This window comes from Telmatherina bonti (genome assembly GCF_933228915.1).
Source record: "Telmatherina bonti genome assembly, chromosome: 9".
NCBI lineage: Eukaryota > Metazoa > Chordata > Actinopteri > Atheriniformes > Telmatherinidae > Telmatherina > Telmatherina bonti.
In genome coordinates, this window is record NC_136627.1 from 33,332,212 (window position 1) to 33,360,103 (window position 27,892).

General features: G+C 40.8%; 2 protein-coding genes across 2 annotated transcripts; one reads left to right on the forward strand and one right to left on the reverse strand.

The window, feature by feature from the left end:
* capn5a (calpain 5a) lies at positions 1-27,647 on the reverse strand (the record flags this gene model as incomplete). The annotated part of the gene is made up of 13 exons (XM_079246801.1): positions 27,593-27,647; positions 22,457-22,617; positions 18,046-18,177; positions 6,210-6,418; positions 4,033-4,225; positions 3,757-3,950; positions 3,109-3,186; positions 2,534-2,729; positions 2,319-2,441; positions 1,993-2,189; positions 1,333-1,454; positions 266-402; positions 1-177 (listed from the first exon to the last, which is right to left on the reverse strand). The coding sequence occupies exons 2-13, from the start codon at positions 22,610-22,612 to the stop codon at positions 1-3; spliced, it is 1,914 nt and encodes a 637-aa protein (XP_079102927.1). The 5' UTR covers positions 22,613-22,617; positions 27,593-27,647.
* On the forward strand, positions 9,376-11,434 carry ompa (olfactory marker protein a; the record flags this gene model as incomplete). The annotated part of the gene is made up of 2 exons (XM_079246802.1): positions 9,376-9,444; positions 11,003-11,434. The coding sequence occupies 2 exons, from the start codon at positions 9,376-9,378 to the stop codon at positions 11,432-11,434; spliced, it is 501 nt and encodes a 166-aa protein (XP_079102928.1).
* Positions 27,648-27,892: the final 245 nt, after the last annotated feature.

The following is a 27,892-nucleotide window of genomic DNA, read 5'->3' on the forward strand; positions in this document are numbered from 1 at the left end:
TCAGATGCTGGTCAGCACTGAGCTGCTCTCTATGGCGAGAGTGATTGTACCAGATAGGTCGTTGTCACGGCGATCACCCTTGTCTTTCAGGTGAAGCACCTTCTGGATTTTTCCCTGATCAGCTGGCAACGTTACCTGACCCAGGAAGGAGTCCATGAGTACGTTGTGGTTGTAGATCTGAGGGACAGAGAGGGGAGTTCAGAAACACACAAACACAGAGGTTTGTTTTATCTTTTTTTCTTTTTAAACCTGTACACACACACACCTCGATGCAGATTGGTTGGTTGGCTTTCTTCCTGTAGAAAAGTCCTTTCGTGTTGAAGGCGGGGCTGCACGTGTTTTTATGGACCACAGAGCGAACCTTTTCTCCTTCGCAGCGAATGATCACGTAAGGATCCGACACTGGAGACATACACATTGTTTTATCATCTCTCCAGAGGATGTCACGATGACAGACATCTCTGGAAGCTTGTTAAAATGTCCTCATACTAATTATTTAAGATGGAGGAATTGGTTCAGTTGCAGTTTATAAAAACAAACTGGAAAACAGCTGCAAGAGAACAACAGACAAAACACATGTAGAGACATCCTAAAAAGCAGCACTTATCCGGTAACTAAAATGATGAGGTGCATGTCTGAGGCAGGCAGGTGAATATCTGCAGTGTTCAAAGCTAAATGTAGAAAATTCTGACGAACTTCCAGACAAGATCATACCGAAGACAAACAATCACTTAACAGACATAACTCCACCTTACTGCCTTTGGTTTAAACACTATTTATGATTCAATTATGAAGTTAACTGAAAAAATACTTTGTTAATCATATTATCATTATTTATAATTATCTCTTATTTTTATATTATTATATTTATATTATATTTATTATTATTATTTGCTCATTCATTGATTTTCTATTCTGCTCATGATGAAGCTGGAGCCTTTTCCAGAAATTAGCAGGGTGCATCCAGGACCGATGGCCAGTCCACTGCAGGACCAACACAGACAAACAAACAACCATTTACACTCAGTCACTTCTTAGAATAAGATGACTAGTTAACATGCACGTGTTTGGGTTGTGGTAGACGGCTGGAGTCCTCAGAGAGAAACATGCGTAAGCGGGAGAACACACAAACTGCACACACTAATTTTACTTTTGTGCACAAACAGCAGCTGCAGGTCAGTTTTTTTTAAAGGAGATACAAAAGCTCCTTCTTAGCTAATTACATAATAAAATGTGTTTTTTAAAGATGCTAACAAGGATAAATTTGACACAATTAAGCTTTGATTTGGTAGCCAAGAATCCTGAGAACGGAGAACCAGAGTGAAGATTTACCTCCGTCTGAGTCCTGTGCAGCAAGTCCGTCAGCCTGCAGGACGTGGACCTGAGTGACTAGAGAGGGATAACCACACAGCCCAGACCAGCAGGTCTTAGGAGGCTCATCAAGAGTTAACTCCCTACAGGACAAACACACAGGAGAAGGATCATGGATTAAAAAACATGGCCTGAACCATCAGCTTGACGCTGAATGAAAAGACATGAAGCTAACTACGTCTTTAAACAATAATTTAGAGAACAACGAAGTGAAGACACAAGCAGTTTTTCCTCCAGAGCCACAGAGCAGCAATCAGCAGGTCTGAAGAGCAGGTAACCCACCGTACATTTCAACAGCTGATAGATTCCCTCCTCATTTACAACCCTCCGTTTTTAATAGGTTATTCTCTATCAGACCGTGCCATGAGTGAGGCCTCTGACTGGTCCTGCATACACTCTGAAGAAGGGAAACAAATCTAAACATCCAGTCAGAAGCATGAAAAACTATCTCCAGCCATTAGCAAGAGTCCTGCTACAGACCTGCAGAGTCCAAGTAAAATATCCAGTGGTTTAAACTGCACGTCTTCCTCCTCTAGTTTGGCACATCAAACACCTTTACCAACACCAGTTTGTCCAGTAACACTTCTCAAACCATATTAGACTTCAGCAGCAGGCCCGTACTTGCAGTCAGAGGGCACGTCGGTGAAGATTCGAAGCAAAAAGTCTCCTTCCAGGCCAGGATCGAAGGTTGTGGGTATGATGACGTATCGGCCCTCTGTCAGGTCGATGCGCACGAAAACAGACCTCGAGTTAATGTAGATACTCCCTCCTACTTTCTGCTGGGTGGCATGCATACGGTAGGTCCTGTTTAACTCCACCTGCACACAGAAAGACAAGTTTCACCACTAAGCTTGTATTCGTAGATGCCAGGACAGACAGTTAATTAGGCAGAAACTAATAAAATCTAACTTTATTCAAACAGCTGAACACATATAGAAATTCCTCACTCTGTGTATGTCGAAGCCAATAGCCAGGTTTTCTCCTCGCCCTTCTCTCAGGGTGGCCCTGCGGTCTCTCTGCTGCAGACAGATCAGCACCTCGTCCTCCGGCTTCTTCACATCAAACACGTACTGCATCACAGACAAAAACACTTCCCTCCGTATCACTCATGAAAAGACACAGACTTGTCCAAAAAAGGAATCTGTCATAAAGAAAAGAAGACCTGTGGGTTTTGTAGGAAGGTGTGCTTGTTGTTTGTGCAGCCGCCGGATCGGTTGAGGAGCGGGTCATCGTGGCGGCGCCAGGAACCCAGCATCACAGCCTCCTCCCAGGTCTTATGCAAACTCAGATAGGACGTGTTGATGAGTCGACAGAGGATTAGATCTGTGAAGTTAGCGATGAAATCATCAAACGTCATCCTGCAGAGAGGAGAGAAAGAGGACATAACTCGTGGTTTCCACATCTTCATGCATGAATAAACTGGGACTTTGTGGACGTTCCTGCAGATCAGGTCACACTAAACGCCCAGTTCAAAATATCTCTCCTCAAAATAAGCTTTTATTCTCTTGCTTCCTCTGCTCATTGTTTCCTTTTGTGTTTGCAGTGGGTGCAGGTGACTCATGTCAGGTCTCAAAGGCTTTTTACAGAAGTGGCCCCCATGACCTGGCCCTTAACGTGTGAGCAGAGAAAGACGATGCAAGAGGGAAAGAGTTGGGAGATATACACTGAGGCATGTTTATGTGTGGCTGTGAGTCACCTTGTTTTGTCAACAGGTGGCAACGTTGGACTAAAACTCACCAAAACTCTCCATCGTCCTGCACCGTGACGCCCATCCTTTCTCTCTCGCTCTTACTGACCTTCTTCCACTCTTCAGAGCTGCAAACAGGCAAGAAATGTTCAGTCATCTTCATTTAAATGTTCGCTTCAGTCACAGAGTCGTCACAAAGCGTGACGTTTGCAGTACGAGCAGATTGCAGATCCTGCTGAAAGGGACGCCTGGTGTTTCCTTCAGCTTGTTTGTCCCGTTTAGAGAGCGTGGTGGAGATCATGTGGGTGGGTTGTTGTTGTAGAGCTGTGGTGTAAACACGCCTGACCTGACCCAAGTTGTGTGCTACTCAAACCAACATGTTACAAAGCTAATCTTTAGCAAGCCAACAGATATGTTGGACTGTGAATAGCACACAAACACTGGTTTATCGTTAAGTCAGAGTGAGACAGATGTGTTTGCCGATTTCCTGCTGCTGGATGACGGTCTGATGTAAATGAAGGCTTTACTGTGCGTGATGTGTTTACTGTTCCTGCTTTGCCTGTAGAGGATCAGACTGACAGATAAAAGTCTGTTTTAGGTTAGACTTGCATCATTTAACTGTCTGATGCCAATTAATCTCAAGAAAAACCCTTTTATCTTCATTTGCTCTACTTTTTACCATTTCTCATCTTCCTCACCTGTCGCTCCAGGGCCCGTTCCACTCTCTCTGCCCCCAGGGGTTCCTCATGCGGATCATGTTGAGTTTGTCTGACTTGAAGAAGGCCAGCAGCCCGTGGCCGAGCCTGACCTTGCGGACATCAGTCACGGCGTATGCATGTCCCTTCACCAGGCCGCAGGCCAGTCTGGCCTCCATGTCTTCTGCAGTGGCAGCCTGGAGCAACATCTCAGATCTTTAATTTATGCAGAACTCATTTGACCACTTGGCCGTGTGGGTTTGCGTTCTGTCTCCTCACCCGGATTGAACAGCTGATGAGGCCTCCTCTGCTGTGTGCCTTCAGGACTCTCTCAAACAGCTCGATCTGCTTTTCTTCATCTTCTTTGTATCCGTTCTCGGTCAGGTCCATCGGCTCAGAAACGCCTCCAGTAAAATCCACCAGAGCGTCTGCCGTGTTCCCCCCATCCAGAGCTTCATAGCACCCACTCATCCTGTAAAACACACACATCAGCATACACTCAGACACAGAAGCTAAAAAACACACACACACACACACACAGAGTACACTCAGACACAGCAGCTAAAAAAACACACACACACACAGAGTACACTCAGACACAGAAGCTAAAAAACACACACACACACACACAGAGTACACTCAGACACAGAAGCTAAAAAAACACACACACACACAGAGTACACTCAGACACAGCAGCTAAAAAACACACACATCAGAGTACACTCAGACACAGAAGCTAAAAAACACACACACACACACACACACACACACACACACACACACACACACACACACACACACACACACACAGAGTACACTCAGACACAGCAGCTAAAAAAACACACACACACACACAGTACACTCAGACACAGAAGCTAAAAAACACACACACACACACAGAGTACACTCAGACACAGAAGCTAAAACACACACACACACACACACACACACACACACACACAGAGTACACTCAGACACAGAAGCTAAAAAACACACACACACACAGAGTACACTCAGACACAGAAGCTAAAAAACACACACACACACACACACACACACACAGAGTACACTCAGACACAGAAGCTAAAAAACACACACACACACAGAGTACACTCAGACACAGATGCTAAAAAACACACACACACACAGAGTACACTCAGACACAGAAGCTAAAAAACACACACACACACACACACACACACACAGAGTACACTCAGACACAGAAGCTAAAAAACACACACACACACACACACACACACACACACAGAGTACACTCAGACACAGAAGCAAACCTACTCACTTAAAGCTGAAATGAAACAGTGAGACAGCTGATCGCCTGCCATTTATTTATTTACAGAGAGCAACATTTATGAGTCTCTTATTTTTATTCTCAAATGTTAATACATGATGAATAACAGTCTGTAATAATAAAAACACGTAGATCATTTAAGACAAAGACAAACAGATTGAAGAACTGTTTTTTACCCAACGCCAGTCATCATTTTAAATACTGCCGATCATAGATGATTGAGCTTCCGCAGCAGACGGTAGACTGTTGTGTTGTTTGTGTATTTTATTTATCTTTATGTTTTTATATTATGTTTTATTTAATGAGTGAGGCATCAACTGAAATAGCACTTTAAATTTCGTTGTACTTGTTGCAATGACAAAGTTTGTTCTCTTCTACTCTACATTTCTTTCAAACAGAAAAATTCATTTCAAGCATTAGTAGATTATTTACTGTGTCAAGGTTTTTTTCCCCCCTTAAGCAGACAAGCAAACGATTACTGACACAAGTTCAATGTTTTCTTCTTCACAGGACTTTTCTGTCATCATTTACCAAGCCAAACATTTGTATTAATCCCAAATATATTTACTTCCTTTATCCTTACTGAATGAAAACAAACAGAAAAGTTGCCTATTTCACTGGAAAGTTACTTGTGACAGAATTTTTTCCTACGATTAGAAATGAACCACAGGAAAAGAAAAGCTTGTCTGTATAAACATGTTTAAAAATACATTTCTTCAGCACATTTTATGTACATGACAGCTCAAGGTGCTTTGTATAAAACATTAAAAGCATTAAAGATGGTGCGAAGAAAGTATTAAAAAGTAGCAAAAAGCAGAAACAATGAGCATAAATCACAATTAAATCATAATTAATGAAATGATTAAGAGCAAATCAAGTTAAAAGACAAAATGGATCCACACAGCAAAAAGTTCCTGGAAAAGATTTTTTTCTAGCAATATGTGATTGAATTTTTTAAAGCTAATTAAAATCTTTTCCAGGAACTTCATGGTGTGTGAATCAGTCCATCTTCTTCCTGTCTATGGTTTCTTCGGTTCAGCACCAGGAACAGTGGACTCATCTATCTCTGGTCACCAGGATGTAATCAATCTGGATCAAAGTGATCCAAACATGCAGACACAAACATAACCAACGTTTATTTCCTTACTTGGCGTAGGCCTTCTCCACCAACGCGCTCCAGAACTCATTGCTGTCGTTGGAGTGGCAGTAAACAAGCTTTCCGTTCAGAGTGGGAAGCCTGTCATCAATCACCACGTCCACCCAATCACCAAATCTCCAGAAGCGGAAGTGGAAGATCCCAGCATAGGACTCTGGTTTCTCTTTATCCCACTCCTGGTCCTTCCAGTCTGGAATCACCTGAAAGGAAATGCAGCACAACCCTGGCTAGTACAGCTGGTGTGGTAAAAAGTAAGTTTGTTGATGTAAGTGGTCTTACTTGAGTGGATTACTTTGATGAAATGAGCAGCTGCCTGATGGATCAATATGTTTCACTTTGATTGTTCAAAGTCAGACAGTTCACTCTTTATTTTTTCTAATATCCAAAACATGTAGAACATCTGGCATAAACCAGACAGAGAAGCAGGAATCTCTGCAGCAATGACCAGGATGTGAAGAAAAGTATGTAAAAGTTCTACAAGTTATGCTATTAAAACACACTTTAACTTATTTTCTGCTACTTTTTTTTAGCTTATAAACAGCTTGACCTGTCCGTCTCACGATGTTCATAACAGCTGCATCCAGACAGAAGAGTGATGTTGCTATGGTTACCAGCAAACTCTGCTCATGCAAAGCAGCTGCACCAAAACTGATCGTCAGGCAGTGTTTAAGAGAAATAAACAGGGAAAAGTTTCTACTCATCGCTGTGTAGATTCTCAGTTATCCAAGTAAAGGTAACCCTAAATGCATGAATAGAAAGCTGCAGGATTTCAGGAGAAGGAATCCAGTCGGTTTACCTGATGATATCATAACCACTGTCCAGTGGCAGGATGTGACAAATAAATATGAATGATTTTATCTTCATGTCTGGCAGTTTCCACACATTCAGACACATTTACAAAACAATTTTTCCTTTTCCTGTTCCATCATGCAGACACACATACAACACACACATATATATACACATACTACACATGCATATACATGCATACAATACATACACACACTCATACATACACACAACCCAATGATAGCAAAATAAATAACATTATCTCTTCTTAGTCATTATTTTACAAAAGTTGCCTGTTGTCTTCTATTCTAAGCATTATATATATATGATACAGCAAATACATGGTTATCAAACAACCATTTATTAATATCGCTGTCTAAAGTCACAAATAAGTCTTTTACTCCGTCTCCCTTTCAAGTACCAACACACGTCACAACTGTTGATACTACAACAAAACGGTCCAGTTAAATCAACAAGGATCCAGTAAAAGTATTCCCATTAAATTTTTCAAAGCCTTTTATCCATAAAATCCCTTTTAGGTAAAAAAAAATAGCAAGATTTTAAAGGGTTAAACCTGAATGGCTGCAGGGTGAAGCTCCATCCACATGGGAAGATGATGAGCAGATCTTATTTGTGTGTTAAGGAGAGTTCGGGTAAATTATAGTTCAATATGAAGCACAGTGGAAGTTTATTGTGGTAAAAACAGCTAAGTTAAATATTATACATGTTGTCACACATTAATTTTAGCTGCCTTACCCGAGCCTTCTTTCTTTTATGGTACGTCAACCTTTTCAGGACAACCGGTCCTAATGGGGACCAAATCCTGGTCCTAAAGACGCAGTGTGTCTTTTCTGTGCTACTGGTCATGGTTGACACATGAAATTAGGTTAAAATTATAGTTATGGCAGTAATTAACTAAGGTCAGGGTTTGTCTATCTACAGTAACATGTCATAACCAGAACGGTCCAAGACCGCTTCCTTTTGTCAAGGCTGATAAAAGTTAACCAGGTCCAGGTTGGACCGCGACCTCGGTCTCGCAATTCCTCATGAAAGTCACACCAGAAACATCAATCGACTGATTCTGCAAACAGAAAACAGTCCAACAAGTAAATTTGTCAATAAAGATCAATTGAACAGCTTTCAATAAACTGACAAAAATAATTATTCGCTTAAAGTTTTCTTCTGTTCTGCTTATTTATGTCTAAACAGCTTCCATGTCCCGATGCTCCTCAATCTGTCGTCTCAGCACAGGAAACCGTGAGATCACACGCTCTTTGTCGCGTTATGCATCTCCGTCTTACTCTATGAATAATTACATTTTCTGTAAACTTTGATTTGGACTTGTAACAACTGGTTCATTAAATCAGATGTCATCGTGGCAGAATGGAAACAACCGTCTGCGTTAGAGAAACAGCAACACTTCATTCACCTCTACTTACATTTAAATTTATAAATACTCATTCAGATAAACTCCAGATATAGAGGAAAAGTTTCACAGCACCATTATTCCCCCTCCTGCATCTGACAGCGCAACGGATTTACAAAGTTTTCAAGGGAATACCATCCTTCCTGTGACAAAAGCTCCACGGACGACGGTGATGTAACCAATACAAACACAATCCTCAGCAAGGTGAGAGATATAAATAAATATGAGATCCATCGAGCCAGGACGTGCTGAGCTCTCAGTGGCCCTCAGGAAACTCCCAGAGTTCCCTCCTGTACGTCATCAGTGTCTCCTGTTGCCTAGCACCCTCACACATCACCCACCTGCTTAATGCCACCACCAAACCTCTGAGCATTCCTCCTTCAGACGTTTCCAGTAGTGCTTAGCGTAGTATGCACTGCTGAGCATTAATAATTCCACGGCAGCACTCACACTTCTGCAGAATATGAAAAACTTCATATTGTCATGGTTTCAGTAATGTACAGAAATATTCCCTCACAGCTGAAGCATGTCCGTTAAATGGTGCACTTTCAGTATCTGTGCGATGGTTTGGGACAGATATGTCATGTAGATCAGGCCTTATATTACCTGACATGATGTTAGCAGGACTGAATGCGCAGGATGACAAATGACTGATGGAATAACCGGCTTTTTGCATTGATCTTATATTCCAGTTCTCTCGCCTTCCTCTCCTGTCAGTCAATATGTCCCAACCAAACAGCCCTGTGGGCAGGAGGGGGAGGGGTGCGTACACTGTGGACCAAACTGGTACACTGATGGAAACAGTTGGGAGGGGAGGAGGGAAAGAGGAGGCATATGAGAGGCAGAGAGTGAGAGCAGAAAGTCCAGAGCTCCATCCATCACTGCATCCCACCACAGAGACAGACCTTCCCGCTCCCTAACCTGGAGGACAAGCGAGAGGACATGGACATGGCGACGTCTCCCTCCAAATCCATGGTGCTGGAATTTAAAGAAGACACCGCTCTGACAGAGGTGAGTTTCACTCCGAAATAACAACTTCTCACTTGTAGAGACGACAGCCCCTTTGACGTGTGTGGATGCAGTTAGCGCCTTACACTGGAAACACAAAATATCGCTTCCTATTTAATTTATTCATCACCAGTCGGGTTAGTGAGCATTTTAAAAAGACTAACGTAATACGTATTATAATCAGGCATGTTAAACAAAAGAGTTATGTCTGCCAGTTTCAACAGACATAGCAGATATATATCCTACTTTCAGGATACATGACAGACCAATAATTACTCTGTTGCTTTCAATGTCCTGTAAAGATCAATAAGTCTGCTCCTCTGTTAAAACGCCGACCAGTTGTTTGGCAGTCAGCCTAAAAAAACAGTCATCGCCATGTGGGGGGTCATTCAGAGTAAAGTGACCTACATAAAACACTCCAGTTTGAGGTTAATAGTACCTCTGTATATCTATATTTGTTCCCAGCCACAAAAACCTTTTTCACATGTGTCCCCTCAAAGTGGCGTCCGTCTGCCTCGACGCTTTTAACGCAGTTTCCACAAGACCACTGAATTCTGTTGGTGAGGAATGAAGGAGCAAAGCAGATGCATCTCTGAGCTGACAGTTGTGTGTAAGTGAGGAAAAGCCAACACACAGATCACACCTCTCCAGACACTGACTGTTGTCACTCCACTGATTGTGCAACGCGAGCATGTTGCGTTTGGTCGGCAGAAACGAGGCACTGCAAGCAGAGGACATTTTTGAGGAGTTACTGCGTGAAAGGAGCAACAGCAAAATGTTGATTTAACATTTACTCCATTTTAAACTATAATTCTACTGTACTATGATGACAGTATTATAATTTCCCATTAATAAAACTCTCCATGCCACCTTCAATTACATAATGGAAAAGAGAACTTTCAGAAAATATTGGACTGGAGAGACGGACTCTTATTTCCGAAGGTAAACTAGAAAAATATATGACCGTATTAACATCAGGAAGATAGGTGAAACGGATGTAAATTGTTAAAACATTTATTTATTTTTATTATTTGACCTTGGGAGTGTTTTTTTGGCTGCTGAGTGTGATGTCATTGGTAAAAGCTTAACTACCACCAGGTTTTAACCTCTCTTAAACTTCATAGAAGAGATAGAGATGACAACTTTAGTTTCCTTGGGGAATTTAAATTTGAATGTTAATTGAGGTATTTATTTTACATTTTGCATTAGACATTTTAACTTTATTGAACCTGGAGGTAGAGATATGATGCCATCACTCTACAACCTAATATTATCTGCATAAAAGGTGCGTGCTGTGTGTGTGTGTGTGTGTGTGTGTGTGAGAGAATGTGAGGAGTGTTATAGTTGTTGTTTTCTTTGTATGTATATAAAACTTGAAAATTAATAAAAATACTTGGGGAAAAAAAACATAAAACTCTCCATGGATCTCTAAAGCTCCGGATCGGCCATCGGCGAAGCTTGAAATCTGATGAGTTGACAGTGTCTCTCCTGCTTCTGCTCCAATCCCTGAAGTGTCCATTTAACGGGGGTGTTGTTGTGTGATGTCATGATTCCTTTGCAGATGATGCGTCTTCGTGTGTCATCTCTGCAGCGGTCGGGGCAGAAGCGTCAGGATGGCGAGCGTCTGCTTCTTCCCTACGAAGCTGTGTATCGCCTAGACTTCCCCACCCAGGAGCTGAACTTCACCCGCTGGTATTTCTCTCTCTCCGGCCACGGCCGGGTCACCGTCACCGGCATTTCCCAGCACTGGACCCCTGACCTCACCAACCTGATGACCCGCCAGCTTCTGGAACCGATTGGGACATTTTGGCGAAACTCCGAGGACCCGGAGGATTCGCCGCTCAAGTGCTTGGAGGCGGATATGCAGGAGTTCGGGGAAAGGATCGCCGAGCTGGCCAAAGTGAGGAAAGTCATGTACTTCCTACTTGCTTTTAAGGATGGAGCAGAGGCAGCAAATCTAAGCTGCTCCATCGAGTTTACCCCGGAGAAATGACCTTTCACATCTAGCCAGCGGAGTCGTGTTGTAGCATTAGAAAAGCATTTATGTTTCGTTCTCAGATTCATTCCTCTCCTCCACACTCAGTCACAGATAAACCCATTTAATTACACCATCATGTCCATTTTTAACAAGCTACAGTTCACATTTACAGCTCTGCAAAAGCCAAAAGATTTTTCACTAAACAAAATACACGTTTCATGAAAGCCTGGGATGAGAAAAGTAATAAGCAAAGGAAGTATAAATACATCCCATTCTGAGCTAACATACACCTGCTTCTACCGTTTCTACTTCTATCAGTCAAATGATCAACATTAATGATCAGCCCGATACTGTTTGATGGGCTGAGTGACTGTGTTTGATCGTTTGTGGTTTTGTTGTTTCTGTAAACATAAAGCGTGACGGATGATGAGATCAATGGGCGTTACATCAAGAACAGCAACACTAAAATCTGTTTGTGCTCTAACTGGGAGGAACTGGGACTTTAAAGCAGACGTCCAGTTCAGTTTGATCATATTTATCTTTTGTTTTCTTTCCCAAAGTTTTTTTCTTTAGTCTCACCAGCTGAAACTAAAGTAAAATATGAGCTTTTATAGTGAAAAGAGATAATTTGATAAAACAGTTCAGACAGGAGGAATGGAAAGAACGAGAGGGAGGTTTAGTGATGCAGAAAATAATGAGATAAATAATTCATGAATACAAATACAATCTGTCATAAAGTTTCCATTTCACTTCTCGAGAGTGATGTCCATTTTTTCCTTGAGGTGCAACTAAAGGCAAGTTTTGGGAGTATGAGCCATTAGCAGGAAGACGATCAATCAGCAGGCGATGGCAGTTTTCAGGAACAATGATCTGAATCCCTCCAGCTGCAGAGATGAAACTCACAGAGAGGAACATGTGTGCACGTAGCTCATATATGGATATTACAAAAGATTTCATCCTACAAACTTGTTTCTGACTGTTGTGGAACCTGGTCTCGTGTTGCATGATGGAAATAACTTCAGTGATGAACTATTAAAGTGTTCACACAGTTTCTGTCTCTGTTTCTGTCTCCGTGACAATCTGCCATAGACATATATACATAGATTGTATCTCGCTGCCGATATGAGCTGACGTCTTATCATAGATGGGTCTCCCACGCGCCTCCAATGGATTCATTTATAAGGTGTAGGTCCAAACAAAACGATAATTTCACCAATTTTTACCTGATTTTTCTCACAGTTTGGTTTATTACAAAGAGCAGAGATATTATTATGATATAGATCACTGTAAAACATTAAAAACTATGTGCTAAAATATTTTTATAAAGCTATTTTAACTAAGACATAAGGTAGCTACAATTTAAATAAATTTGATATGAACATGTTTGATATGTTTATTGATAGATTTGGATTTATCTATTTTTATCTGGTCAAATAAATTATTATTCAACCTTGTGAAATTTAATTCCACGCGATCTGCTTTCAATATTTCACTGGTTATTGCAACTGTATGCTGAAAAAAATACAGGAATAGTTGCTGGCTTTCTCTTGACTACAGTTGACTTTCTTTTTTACATTTATTAATTTATCAATATAGAGATACAGTTGTACAAAGTCTGAAAATAAAGTATCAAAATTGTATAATTAAAAAGTTAAGTCAAGGTCAACTTTATTTACATAGCACATTTCCAAACCGTAACACTGCTTCCAAAGTGCTGAACAATATAAAAGCACACACACAGAAAACTGTACAGCAATACACTCTTGTAACCACAAAGTTACCTGGAAAAACACTGAGAACGCAAACCTCTGCCAAGGTCTTTAAAAAGTTCCTGGATCCAAACGGTGATCTGGATCACCACCAAAATTAAATCAGTTCTTCAGTTTCATGTTTCCAACAAGTCCTGAAAATTTCATGAAAGTCCGTCCATAACTTTAGTTATCTTAAACATAAAAAGACAAACAGATAAAGCCGGTAAAAACATGACCTCCATGTCAGAGGTAATTATGCTACCATGTAAAACTCTCTTTGTGAAACATCAATATAATATTTTTCCATAAACACCTCTTAGGAGTAAAATGTATCATTTGCATTTAGTAGATTATTCACTGTGTTAACATTATTTATAAATCAATTACGTAGAAAAGTGTTTTGTTTGTGTGTAATATATACGCATTGTTCCTCAGAAAACAGTGATGTGGGGAAACTACGTTGACTGAAACCCATCCAACATGGTGGCGACCCATCCAATATGGCGGCGACGCTGGTTCAGTCTCCAGTGCTAAATGAGGCGTCTACGTATATATGATGTCTATGAAAACAGTTTTATTTGCTGCCGTTCCAGTCAAATTTCAGATTAGATCCCATGTTATCTGCTCTAAAACTACCAACCTCTTTAATCTTCTTTTTCTTTTATTTCCTACAAATGATTTTATATAAAGAAATATATCTTAACATTTTGATCCTAAGCATGAGTTAAAATAAATAAATTCAAAATGCTGGAGAAGCTGGAACAATTGTTTTCTGCAGAATGTGGATTTCACTGCGACTGCAATCAAATCAAAGAAATGCAGAATTTAACTTGAATAATCTACATTTTAAGCTCCTTACTGGACGTAACAGGCCACTGTTTTATATGAACATAAACTTATTTTGTTAGTTTAGTCTTTTAGGTAACGTACTGTTCTCTTCCCTTTAGAGCAAATGTCATACTCTTCATCACCACATGCATAACAATAGTTTTAGAACTGTTTGTTTCAGGAGCATGAAGGTTGTCGAGACAACTGCACCACAGAGACAATGACACTTGGAAAAAAGATTCCCTTTCCGTCCAGCTAATGGAAAACTGACTGCTACAGAGGACCTTCGAGACCAGACAGGACAAATAAGGCATCAGCGATGAGACACACAATGCACAAAAGGCAAGGACACACAATAAACGTATCAGCAACTGTAAGAATACTTATGTCCAGATAAGTCCCGACAACTTCCAAACTTCACACTTCCAACAGGTTTGTTCGAGTTTAAAGTAAGAAAAACATGGAAAAAAGACAGAAAAATACTGTGAAAATTAAACATTCCAATCTCTCTCTCTTTAAATGAAAAATACAATGATCAAAACTATTTAAATCCTCTTTCTTTCCTAAAGTTTATCGTGAGATCTGTTTCCCATTTCTGCAACACTTCTGCAGAAAGCTCCAGATTATTGTCCTGCTGGTTGTTTCATTGCACGCTAAGGACACGTTTTTCAGCAGGTGACTTCCCGTCTTCCTCCAGAATCTTAATGAACATTTCCACAACAGCAGCTGGCTGTCGGGACGGTGCTGGAGCTGCAGGTTTCCTTCCTCCATCATAAGAAAGCTGACTAAACAAACCATTTATCTCATCCATCAACAGGAGTGGTGTCCATTAAGTGTTCGTCACTGACCACAGAAAACTTTTTAAGGCTACAGGAATTTGTGTGTCCCTTTTTTGGTCCTGTATCCATGGAAACCAGCTTGTGTTACATCCTGTCTTGAGATGTTGGGACCAGAACTTCTCCTTGGACACTGACCAACACTTGGAAAAGAGACAATGTGAAGTTTCTGCATGAAAACAGTGGATCTGGCACGAGGACAATGATCCGAAACATGCAGCCACAGTTCACAGAGAAGCATGCCAACATTTAGGAGAGGCCCAGATAGAGTCCAGACCTGAATCCCATCGATAATCTTTAAAAGGAACCGAAGAAATGACAAAGATGCCTTCTAACCGCAAAGACGAGGACAATGTTCCCAAAGCAGTGGTCCAACGTCCCGGTGGAGGCACGGTGAACTCTGACATCTATAGTTCAGACTGAACCAAGCTCGACATGCCTTCAACACCTATCTGGAGATCAGCTGCCCTCTCACCCCGTAACAAGACCCGCATCTTCAACACCAAGGTGAAATCGGTCGCGCTCTTTGGCTCAGAAACATGCAGAGTGACCAAGACCAAGACAAGCTCCAGACCTTCATCAGCAGATGCCTCATCTTAAACATCAGACGGCCAGAGAAGATCCCAAATGAACAACTGTGGGAGAGAACAAGCCAAACTCCAAAAGAGATCAAGATTAGAAAGGGAAAATGGAACTGGATTGGCCACACTCTGCGGAAGCCGGCACACAACATCACCAGGCAGGCCACTGACTGGAATCCTCAAGGCAAAGTGGGTCGCTCAAAGCAGAGCGGAGAAACGTCGAAGCTGAGACGAAGGCTGCTGGAAAAACGTGGACTGAGCTGGGGAGGACCAGACAGAACAGAGTGCCGTTGCGGCCGTATGTTCCACAAGGGATCAAGTGGCATAAGAAGAAGAAGAATTGTTCAGACTTTAAACACAGACTGAAGAAACGGCCAAACATCATTTGGAGGGAAGATTTTTCTAAAATGAAAGAAAAACATTCATTCATTCATTTCCTGAACTGCTTAGAGAGATTAAGGGTCGCGGGAACAAAACAAACATCTCAGATTAAAATGAATCAAACCACAGTGAAGACTAACTACACCTGCCGTGGGACGTAGGACGTGTTTTCACTGGAGTCGGTTTGTCTTTCTCCAAGGATGAATTCTGATGAAAAAGTCAGGAAATCTCAGAAACGGATTAAAAAAAAAGGAAGAACTTTACTGGATCCAGGATTTTTTTTTAAGGGTTCTTTACTATAAAGAGATGGGGATAATTTCACCATTAGAGCTTCTAACTTCTATATAATGCCAATAATCACTGGTAAGCCAGACTGGTCCTGCTCACATAGCAGAGTCATCTGTGCAGCAGGACCAGTCTGGCTGACCAGTGCCACCTTATGGATGAAAGACGGAACCATCCAGATGCAACAACAAACCAGAAAACCTTTTAAAAAATAAATGCTTTTTTAGGAAATCCTTTAGACTTTGAGAGTGCTTGTTTAACAATGAATACAGTAATCAGTAAATAATGACTTTTTATCAATCAATCTTTATTTATAAGGCACTTTTCATATAATAAATGTGGTGCAAAGTTCTTTTAGGAAAACATTAGGAAAAGCAAAGATAAAACATGATTACCCATCAAATCCCAGAGATCAGAAACCCATTAAACACACATATACATGACATATAAGTCACATGTACGCATGCTCACACACCAACACACACGTACATAAAATCATGTGTCCATAACTGTTTCCAGCTTTTGTCTGATTATGATCATTTCACACTGAGTTGATGTAATTATCTGTAGAGCTTTATTAAAGATTGATATTTCTCTCTGCAGCAACACATTAAACACTGTGTGGTTGTATACGACCTTTAACCAAACCCAGAACAACTAAACAGCCTGCTAGCACAGACAGAGGAAACACATGGTGTGTAAAAAACAATCTTCTTTTGGTCAAATCGCTCAGAAAACACAACGTGTCACAGTACACACAACTCTGGAGAGCACAAACAGGCACACAAATCTGACTTGCCTACACACACACACACCTACGCCTACAGCTATTAAAGGCACAGACACACCAATACACACATCGACGTGCAACCTACGCTACAGGTGGAGGCTCAACAGGTTTTTCTGGACCTTCACTGAAAATGTTTCTGAACTCAGGACAGCATCCTGCACAGTGGCGCCCCGTGTGTGTGTGTGTGTGTGTGTGTGTGTGTGTGTGTGTGTGTGTGTCTCAGAGGTGCCTGCCATTTCAGCCGTTCATTTCAGAATTGAGGATTGAAGATATTTATTATGAGATCAGAGTAAAAACACAGTGGCCATGATTCTACAATTAAATGTTTGCTCTGTGTTTTCTCCTTTATAAACGTCGTCTCAACAATCCAGAAGCGTCCGAATCACGCGCTCCAGACCCACGTTCCTGCATCCCTTCTCCAACACACCTGAATTTCCTCATGCACACGTCATGCAGCTCTGCAGAGGTCTGCTTAACAAGCCATTAGGCTTGACCATACGCTTTTGTCCCGACTCGATTAGATTCCAATTTTTTGGGTGCTGATTTGATTTAAATTGCGATTCTAATGATTCCTAGATATTGCAGATTTTTGTAAACTTAAAAACAAAACCAAATGTACAAAACTTTTTTTGCTTGTTATTTTTCTTGATTTTAATTAGAAAAAAACAACACAGTAGCCAGACCATCATTCTGTTGCAGTAATGCCCAAGAAAACGAGTAAAAAGATCAATGAAAACAATAAAAATGACAAAAAATGAATGATGCATTATTTTTATTTATTTGGAAAAAAAAAAATTTTTTAACAAAAAAAAAAAAAAAAAGAAAAAAAGTTTTTTCAACATTTTCAATGCGATTTTCCCACCCCTACAAGTCATTCATCTGATTCCAGTGTGCTGGAGGAAACGATGCAGGATTGTGGGTCTCGAGCTGAACGCTCCTGCTATGGTCAGTTGAAGTAAATGAAAGAAATAAAGAACAACAAATTATAAATTTCCCCAGCTCTGATCTGAGACCAGGTGTTTTCTGAACCGTCTTTCATCATTCGGAGTTCAGAATTATAATAATAAACAAAAGAAACGGAGCTCCTCCTTGCTGTGGAGGCCCAGCGGGGATCTTTCTGCTGTATTGTAAGATGTTTTTGAAAACATTTCCTGGGATGTGGGATGAGTCTCACCTTCTGCCACAGTGCTTCTCTGGAGGCCAGACTGGAGCAAGCGGCGACAAACCAGCAGTTCCCCAGCTGGCCTTGGTGCAGGTCATGAGCACTCAGCCCATCCACGAACAGATGCGGGTCGCTGCTTAACTCCTAGAAAGAGGAAGAGGATTACTGTCAGTGTTGCAGTCGTGAAGATGAGTCATGAAAAGATCTTTTACATTCATGTAATGTTTCAACAACAATCCGTGCTTCAATATAAAGGACAAATTACAGCTCAAGTTATTTCTGCAGAATAGACACTGTGGAGCACTAATCATCCTGTCTCTTAATTATCCACCGTATGTCTTCTGCTTGGGTTTCAGTCTCACCAGCAGCAGAACGACGTGGTCTGAAGACACGAGGTGTGGATAGATATGGAGAAGAACGTTGGAATTAGCTCGACCATCAGGATGTAAATACGGTTTCTAACGAAGAGGCTGCTGAAGTTTACAACGTAAAACCAACTGCAGAGAGACAGAGAGAGAGAATAAGAGAGAGAAAGAGAAAGAGAGAGAGAGGCAGAGAGACAGAGAGAGAGAGAATAAGAGAAAGAGAAAGAGAGAGAGAGAGAGACAGGCAGAGAGAGAGAGAGAGAATAAGAGAGAAAGAGAAAGAGAGAGAGAGGCAGAGAGAGAGAGACAGGCAGAGAGAGAGAGAATAAGAGAGAGAATAAGAGAGAGAAAGAGAGAATAAGAGAGAGAAAGAGAAAGAGAGAGAGAGGCAGAGAGACAGAGAGAGAGAGAGAATAAGAGAAAGAGAAAGAGAGAGAGAGACAGGCAGAGAGAGAGAGAGAGAGAGAGAATAAGAGAGAAAGAGAAAGAGAGAGACAGAGAGAGAATAAGAGAGAGAAAGAGAAAGAGAGAGAGAGGCAGAGAGAGAGAGAGAATAAGAGAGAGAAAGAGAAAGAGAGAGAGAGGCAGAGAGAGAGACAGGCAGAGAGAGAGAGAATAAGAGAGAGAGAGAGAATAAGAGAAAGAGAGAAGCAGAGAGAGAGAGAATAAGAGAAAGAGAGAGAGAGAGAGGCAGAGAGAGAGAGAGAGAGAATAAGAGAGAGAGAGAGACAGAGAGGCAGAGAGAGAGAGAGAGAGAGACAGGCAGAGAGAGAGAGAATAAGAGAAAGAGAGAGAGAGAGAGAGAGAATAAGAGAGAGAGAGAGAATAAGAGAAAGAGAGAAGCAGAGAGAGAGAGAATAAGAGAAAGAGAGAGAGAGAGAGGCAGAGAGAGAGAGAGAGAGAATAAGAGAGAGAGAGAGACAGAGAGGCAGAGAGAGAGAGAGAGAGAGACAGGCAGAGAGAGAGAGAGACAGGCAGAGAGAGAGAGAATAAGAGAAAGAGAGAGAGAGAGAGAGAGACAGGCAGAGAGAGAGAGACAGGCAGAGAGAGAGAGAATAAGAGAAAGAGAGAAAGAGAGAAAGAGAGAGAGAGAGAGAGAATAAGAGAAAGAGAGAGAGAGAGAGAGAGAATAAGAGAAAGAGAGAGAGAGAGAATAAGAGAAAGAGAGAGAGAGAATAAGAGAAAGAGAGAAAGAGAGAGAGAGAGAGAGAATAAGAGAAAGAGAGAGAGAGAGAATAAGAGAAAGAGAGAGAGAGAGAGGCAGAGAGAGAGAGAGAGAGAATAAGAGAGAGAGAGAGACAGAGAGGCAGAGAGAGAGAGAGAGAGAGACAGGCAGAGAGAGAGAGAATAAGAGAAAGAGAGAGAGAGAGAGAGAGAATAAGAGAGAGAGAGAGAATAAGAGAAAGAGAGAAGCAGAGAGAGAGAGAATAAGAGAAAGAGAGAGAGAGAGAGGCAGAGAGAGAGAGAGAGAGAATAAGAGAGAGAGAGAGACAGAGAGGCAGAGAGAGAGAGAGAGAGAGACAGGCAGAGAGAGAGAGAGACAGGCAGAGAGAGAGAGAATAAGAGAAAGAGAGAGAGAGAGAGAGAGACAGGCAGAGAGAGAGAGAATAAGAGAAAGAGAGAAAGAGAGAGAGAGAGAGAGAATAAGAGAAAGAGAGAGAGAGAGAGAGAGAGAGAGAGAGAGAGAATAAGAGAAAGAGAGAGAGAGAGAATAAGAGAAAGAGAGAGAGAGAATAAGAGAAAGAGAGAAAGAGAGAGAGAGAGAGAGAATAAGAGAAAGAGAGAGAGAGAGAGAGAGAATAAGAGAAAGAGAGAGAGAATAAGAGAAAGAGAGAATAAGAGAAAGAGAGAATAAGAGAAAGAGAGAGAGAGAATAAGAGAAAGAGAGAATAAGAGAAAGAGAGAAAGAGAGAGAGAGAGAATAAGAGAAAGAGAGAGAGAGAGAATAAGAGAAAGAGAGAGAGAGAATAAGAGAAAGAGAGAAAGAGAGAAGCAGAGAGAGAGAGGAGAAATTTGGACGGTAACCAACTGACAGACCAGTGATAAACCAGTAGCACACACCCAGTAAAACCACAAAGTATGCGCCGCAGACAGACGAAATCCTGTCTCATCGTAACTTCTAGGTATTTTCTACAGACGTGGTGGAACGAGGACTGGATTATCTTTGGCCAGAGACCGGTTTATTATAAATAACTCTCCATTTAATCTGAAATACTGTGTGTCTGGTCCGTGTGGAGAAACAGCATGACGCGGTCTCTCTCTCTTCCTTCTTCAACTAAATATTAGTCAAATGCAGTATTCAGAAGACAGGTGAACAGCTGAATGAAAGAACACCGCCCTCTGTGAACAGGTCGGGGTTTAAAAACATTCATGAACACTCGGTTGGCTCGTCTGAAACTCTGAAATCATGATTAAGATAAAAGTACTCAGCAGGAAAACACTATCATCTCTTTCTTCCCCACCTCAGGGTTTCAGCCTGGATGCTGATCAATCAAAAACCTTCAACTATGTGGATTACACAACGACCATGACCTGCATGTGTGTCAATATGAAATCAACAGGATGTCACAAAGATTCATGTTTCCTTTAAATTGAAATATTAATCAGTACATTTTCTCTGGTTTACCTGAAGCATAAGTTCCTGCTGGAGTTTGTCCGAGCAGCACAGAGACTAAAGTTAAGTTCCGCCTGCAACATTAAAATGTTTCCTTATCTCTTCATTCCTAAAGCAAATCTATAATATCGATCCAGTGCTGTGCTTGAAGTTTCCTGTTTAATTATTTATCCACTGAGGTTATCAGTGACTGACAGGAAAGGCTCGCAGAATTCTGGCTTTTTATTTAACTTAAAATAAAATGTGTGTTTCTAGTTGGATGGGCGAGGGGAAACAGTGGATGAGGAGCGGGTTGTGTCTGCACCGCTCAGGTTGTTAAACTTTAGATCTGAGAGAGGAGATCAGATGAACATGTTTGGCTCCAACAGCAGCACTCAGGGAAAGCGAGGTGTGGTTTCGTTTACCATCAGTCTCCACCTCCACTCCCAGAGACACGAATCTGTACAAATGAAACCGCAGCACAAAGGACCTCTGGATCGGGATTTCAGTGGAGTAAGCTGAGATTCCAGGAATGCCAGGGATTTCCCGCTGAATCCCGTGCAACCTCCTCTGTGTTAAGACTCAGGCTTATCTCATGACCACATCCCCCGTTTCCCACCTACGGTCCCCGTCTCTGGGAATCTAAGTGACAACATCGACTTGACGTGCAGAAGAGCCGAGCCTTCATCTCTGACACCAACTTCTCAGAAGCTTCTTATTATTTATTTATTTTGAACTAAAAATAGGACTTTTAAAAGAACAAATATTGGTTACAACAAACAACAAATAAAAAAATAAGATTCTTAAGTTCAAAAAAGGGTTTCGGAAGAAGTTGGGCACAGATCTAGTCCAAAACCCCCTTATCAATGACACAGTAACATTTTCACAGCATGAAAAATACAGTAATACACAATAAATTCCATTACAATGAAACTTAAACAGCATACAGTCGTAATACACACAATAAATCATAGAATTCAACATACTTTGTGTTAAAAAAAAATAACCTTATTTGCCTCATAACTTTTAATTATCTCATCTTTTATCATTTGTTTAAATTTTCCTATTGATTGACATGATTTTATTTCTTTACTGCGGCTGTTCCAGAGCTGAACTCCTCTTGTAGAAACACAGTAGAGTTTAGCATTTGTTCCCACAGCTGGTTTTTTTAAATGGATGTTCCTCTCAGGCCAAATATTCTCTCTCCTAACTGGAAAAGCTTTTGGATGCTGCTGGGTAATTGGCCATTTTTGACTTTGTACATAATTTGAAGTATCTTAAATTTTAATAGATCCTCAAATTTCAATACTTTAATTTTAATAAAAAGAGAATTTGTTGGTTCTGTGTAGATGGAATTTTTTTTTTTTTTTTGTTATTTCTTTTCCCTACGAATCTGCAAAGCGAGTTAATTCGGAAATTTCCTAAAAACTTTTCTCTCCTTTAAGAAAACATTTCATTTTCATACCTTGGGTCTTTTCCATGTGACGTGGCCGATGTGATTTCCCTGGTAGAACAGAGACTGGTCCGACGGCGGGAACAGAGGGTCTTCAAACAAACTTCCGTTCTGCTGGCATCGTCTCCTCAGTGCAGAGAAAGACTGGCCTTCGTAGAGGACCACCATCGCCGCTGCACAGGCACAAAATCCAGGTTTCTAATGAGACATGTACACCCTCAGCTCCAGCACAGACGACACCTTTCATTAAAAAAACGTTTAGTACTAAAGCTTCTGATCAAAACGCTTTTCAGAGATCACGTCGTCTGGAAATAAACCTGACGATGAATCAGAGAGGATGTGCTCCACCTCAAGCTGTTTAAACTTCATGTTTACAGAGTCCGGACTGAGATTAATAACAAGGATACACTCCTCTAGAAGCCCTTTGTAACATGCTCACAATGTGCACAATCACCACACACACACACACACACACACACACACACACACACACACACAGTCAGGACAAACTTACATTACAGAAATGACTTCATTAGTCATGCAGCAGGATGACAAACAGAAACGAGGACAGTCGCATAAAGATCGCCAGCAAAGTAAACACATGATTAAACTTTTATGTGTGTGTGTGTGTGTGTGTGTGTGTGTGTGTGTAGTCCCAACAGCAGCCTGAGGCAAACAGGAGTATGTGACTGGAAGTGTGTTTCCTATAATCCTAGCAGGAGATCAGAGAGGCTTCAGAAGCTTTCAATGCGATCTACATGTTAACAGAACAGTAAGGTACGTCTCCATGAAATGTCACACTTTGATCCTTTTTTATGTGGGATTTGTTAAAGACTCAATGTGCAATTCAGCATTTAAACACTGAACAAATATTCTTCATGTACTAAAAGCTGCTTCTTCAGGAGCAAAAAGCAGATATTGTGGACGATTGAGCTAACAACATTACTACAAGCAACTCATTACAAGCAGCCATTAAACATGTTTAACAGGAGCATGTTGTTGAATAATTAACTCTTAAGGAATCTGTGTGTCTATTCTGACTGACTTCAACCAATTAGTGGTTAAATGATAAAATCATAGAGTATAGTGGTGGTAATACTGCATGTCACACTGCTGGGAGTTGTTGTGCAAAGTAAAACTTAGTAAAATAATCAACATTTTGCTCGAGGTCGCTGCATCCACACGCTCTTTCCTTTTAGCTTTAGTTAATGAAAAGAAGGTATTTAGGAACTGCCATTGTATGAGGCTTTATAACCAGTTTTACTGAAAAACATTTTATTCTTTCTACGTTTAATAGCAGAATTGCTTGTTTGCAGTCAGGTTTTATACTTCTTTACCTCAAAACTCGCATTAAAAATGTCTGTACTTGTGTACAAATATGCTCCACATCACCTGTAAACAGCGATCCTGATAAGCAGCAACATATAAACACTTAGACTGAACGCCGACAAACAGAACGCCGACAAGCTGAACGCCGTCACCTTGGAAACAGTTCCTGAGACACATCAGTGATAATATCACTGTCACTTAAAAGCAAAATAACAGAAGAGATACTGAGCAGAGCAGCGTGTTTCCTGAACAATATGTGCTGTATATTACATTACATCTCATTATATTTTACACGTCTGGCGATCTGTTTGGGGTAAAATGTTTTCATGGGCTAAATGTTGCCGAAGGTTGTGACATGAAGCCTTTCCAGAGCGTATTTAGTAAAGGTCAAAGCCACAGTGTGCAGAAAAACACATGCATGTTTTAGTCCCATATGGTACCTTTTCCCCTCCTATCATTACGTTGTGTTCTGCAAACATGTATGGAAGTCCAAAAAAAGATTGGATCTCTCTAAATCCGCATTGGTTGTTTATCTCACACGCTTCATATCGCCGCTGTGATCTGGTTGGACATCCTTGCATGTACACAGAGTAACACACTGCATGACTTTGGTCTGAAGTGTTCTCAGACTTCTTCCCCATCAGCATGAAAGTCTCTGAACTCCATCTTACAGAAAACGTGAAACCGCAGGGTAATACTTGTGTTTTAACTGGCTTCTTTTGTCTGTCAGCGGTTAATGTTCATGCATCAGGGATGATAAAAAGCTTCTTGGTGTTATTTGGACAGAAGTTAGATTAAAGGGAGGGTTTGCAAACCGAGAAATGGGGACTGAGTAAAAATCCTCTGTGAAAAACATTTCTGAAGGAAACAAGTTGACTCTGAAAACTTTGATAATCTTCATAACAAACAACCAGAAACCCTGTCCTGGTCGAGCTGGTTGGTTTCTTTGTACTCCAACTGTTCCTTAACCTGGCGCTTAAAAATGATCACATTAGTTTGTGTTTCTGGGATTAATTCTGTGGCTGGAACATCTTTTCTAGGAGAGTCCCACTGGATTTATATTTTATCATCATGAAAAAACAACAACATATAAACATCCTCAGTCTGCTGAATCTGTTTAAAGCTGAAGCACCGCAGGCAACAACAGCAAGAGAAGTGTGTGAGGAAGTCGTCCTAAAGCTTTAACAGCAGTGCTAAATGCCGTGACCACAGATCTATCTGTTGTGACTGAAAGCTGGACTTCCACAGTAAAGAGCACATTTACAGCCTCCCTGTTCAGGAGATCACATCACAAGTTTAGCATTTTTCAAGCTTCTTAACAGAAAAAATAAATAAAAGAAACAAATTTAGCAAGATTAGATTTTACTTTTACATAAAAAAATGACAAAGTCATAAAATATTTCAAATGAAGTAAATTTCATTATCTTTATAACATTTATGAACATGTTCCTCTGATGAAAGCAGTTATTAAAACCATCTTTAAGCCAAAACCAATGTTTATTTCTCTTTATAGAAGCACAGCAAAGCTCACAAATCTTAATGAAGTATCACGCTGTGGTACTTCAGAGAAAGTAAATCCCTGCTTTAATGTTCATTTTCCTGACTTTAGTGCTGCAGTAACACACACTTTCTCAGGTTTACTGTTATATGCTACTTCAGGCAGCAGCAGAAGTTCTGACAGGTGGATGAAGGAACTGAAAACACACACTGCCTGGCCAAAACAAAGGTCACACACTGATACTGACTGCCTTCTGCTGCGATTACAGACGCATTCGCTGTGTTTCGATAAGCTTCTGAAATGTCACAACATTTATTACCGCGCAGCGTTGCGTTAATTTTTCGCCAAGGTCGCGTATTAATAGTGGGAGAGTCCGACCGATGTGGAAAGGCTTCTCCAACATTAGCCAAGCATTCTCCATGGGGTTCAGGTCTGGACTCTTAATCCATGAGAGAAAATGATCTGTCCGGTTCCCTGGACAGATCTTTCACAATCTGAGCCCCATGAACCCTGGTGTTGTCATCATCTGGTCTGGTCTGTATCATCCAGCTCCAGAGTTCATTCTTCAGGCTTCCTGGCAAACTGAAGCCTTTTTCTCCAGTTAGCGTTACTGATTAGTCGGGGCAGGACAATCGAATCGAAAAATAAAAATAAAATAAAAAATCGGGATTTTTTTGCTTCACAATTTTAAAATTGATTTTTTGTAAAAAAAAAAAATAAATAAATAAATAAAAATCCATGTTTTTTCAGACAATTAAAAAATAATCCATTGTAAAATTTTTGTCATTTTTATTGTTTTATTTATCTTTTTAGTCGTCTTCTTGGGAATTATAGCAGCAGAATGGTGGTCTGACTACTGTCCTGTTTTTTTCTAATTGAAATCAAGAAAAATGATGAGTCAATAAGTTTTATACATTTATTTTGTTTTTAATCTACAAAAATCAGCAATATCAAAGAATTGTGAGAATCGCAATTTAAATCAAATCGGCACCAAAAAAAAAAATCGTAATCGAATCGGATCGGAACAAAAGCGTATCGTCACAGCCCTACTGATTAGTAGTTCTCTTTCGGGTACACAGATGTCAAGTTCTCTTAACATTGTTCACATGGAAACAACGTTTTACTATTAAACATGTCCGGATTTCTGCTGTTTGTTTTTTTTCTTTGCATTCAAACGTTGAAGTGATCGTCGATCACCATCGTTCAGGATTTTTACGACCACATTTCTTCCAGGAAGATGATGGTTCCCCACTATCCTTCTGGTTTTTAATAATGCATTGGACATTTCTGAACACAGTTATAATAGTTTCTGAAAGCTGCTTCATGTTTTCTCTGCTTGATGCCAATGATCTGAAACAGACCAACATCTTTCCACGACAACGTCTTTCAGCACGGATCTTTAAACCAGAGAAACTATTCATTGCATCACTTGTGGTTAAATAACTTGTTGACAACTGAGAGATATTTATACATGCAGTAATTATCCAACAGGAGGCTGCTACCTGTCTGCTTAGTTAAATCCAGGTGTGGATTTTCTGGTTTTCACCAGCTGTGTGTTTAACAACCTCCCTAACATGAGGACCTGAAGTCACCATCCAGGTTTTCCTCCATCTTCGCTCTCTGCAAGATTTCCACATTTACTTCAGCTGTGTTTCTAAATGATCTCGGTCCAGGTCAAACCGTTTGTTGATATGACGACATTAGAAATATGACTGAAGGAAAATGAGTTTTCAGCAACAAACAGGGAGATCAGACTGGGGAGGAACCATTTAGAGCGACTCAAGCCAGCTATGGGTGTGGTTTCATGTGGGCACCAACAAACAGGCCAAAGATGTTGGCAAAGTTTAGCTGGTAAAACAGGGATAAATCATCATTCACCACGCTTTTCTAACCTTTATCACTGTGCCAAAACATTTGTAAAAGTTTGCAGCGATTTCCAGCAGCATGAAGCCACAAAGATAAATGCGGAAATGGAGAAAATTACTCCTCAAAATGCAAAACTAATAGATTTCCTCAGGAGGCATTTACGCCAAAAGTCCCTGGGGTATAATTTCCCTGTCAGTTTTATGGAAACATTTTGATAAACTAATCTGAAATCTTTCTTATTGTTGGTGATGGCTGACTGTACACAGACTATGAAGAACCTACTTTGTTTTTCCTCTTTGTTGAAGGCGACAGAAACGAAACCAGACAAGGAAGATGTCTGGAGATTTATAACTGTACTTATTTACTGTTTTCCACTTGGCGGTGATGAAAGTTATTAATGAGTCTTTCACAGAAAATAGCTGAGCGACTGAATTAGATCAACTTTACTGAGTTACCTGGAGACTTTCACGTCTGTTTCTGCGATGCCACCACGTTTAACTGGAGTTTTCCCAATAAGCAACTCTTCTGCAGGAGTTAAGTTACTTTACGACCCTCAAAATAAAACGACACAGCCAGGCGGAGCCTTAACAACACCGCACTGGTGAGACTGGAGAGCTCAACCAGACCTCCTTCACATGATGGTTGGAGACAGTAGGCGTGATGCCTTCAGGTTCCGCTTGGATAAACGGAAATTTCTCAAGTTTGTTTCTCAGAATCAGAAAGACTTTTATTGCCAATGTCTTTGAACAATTCAC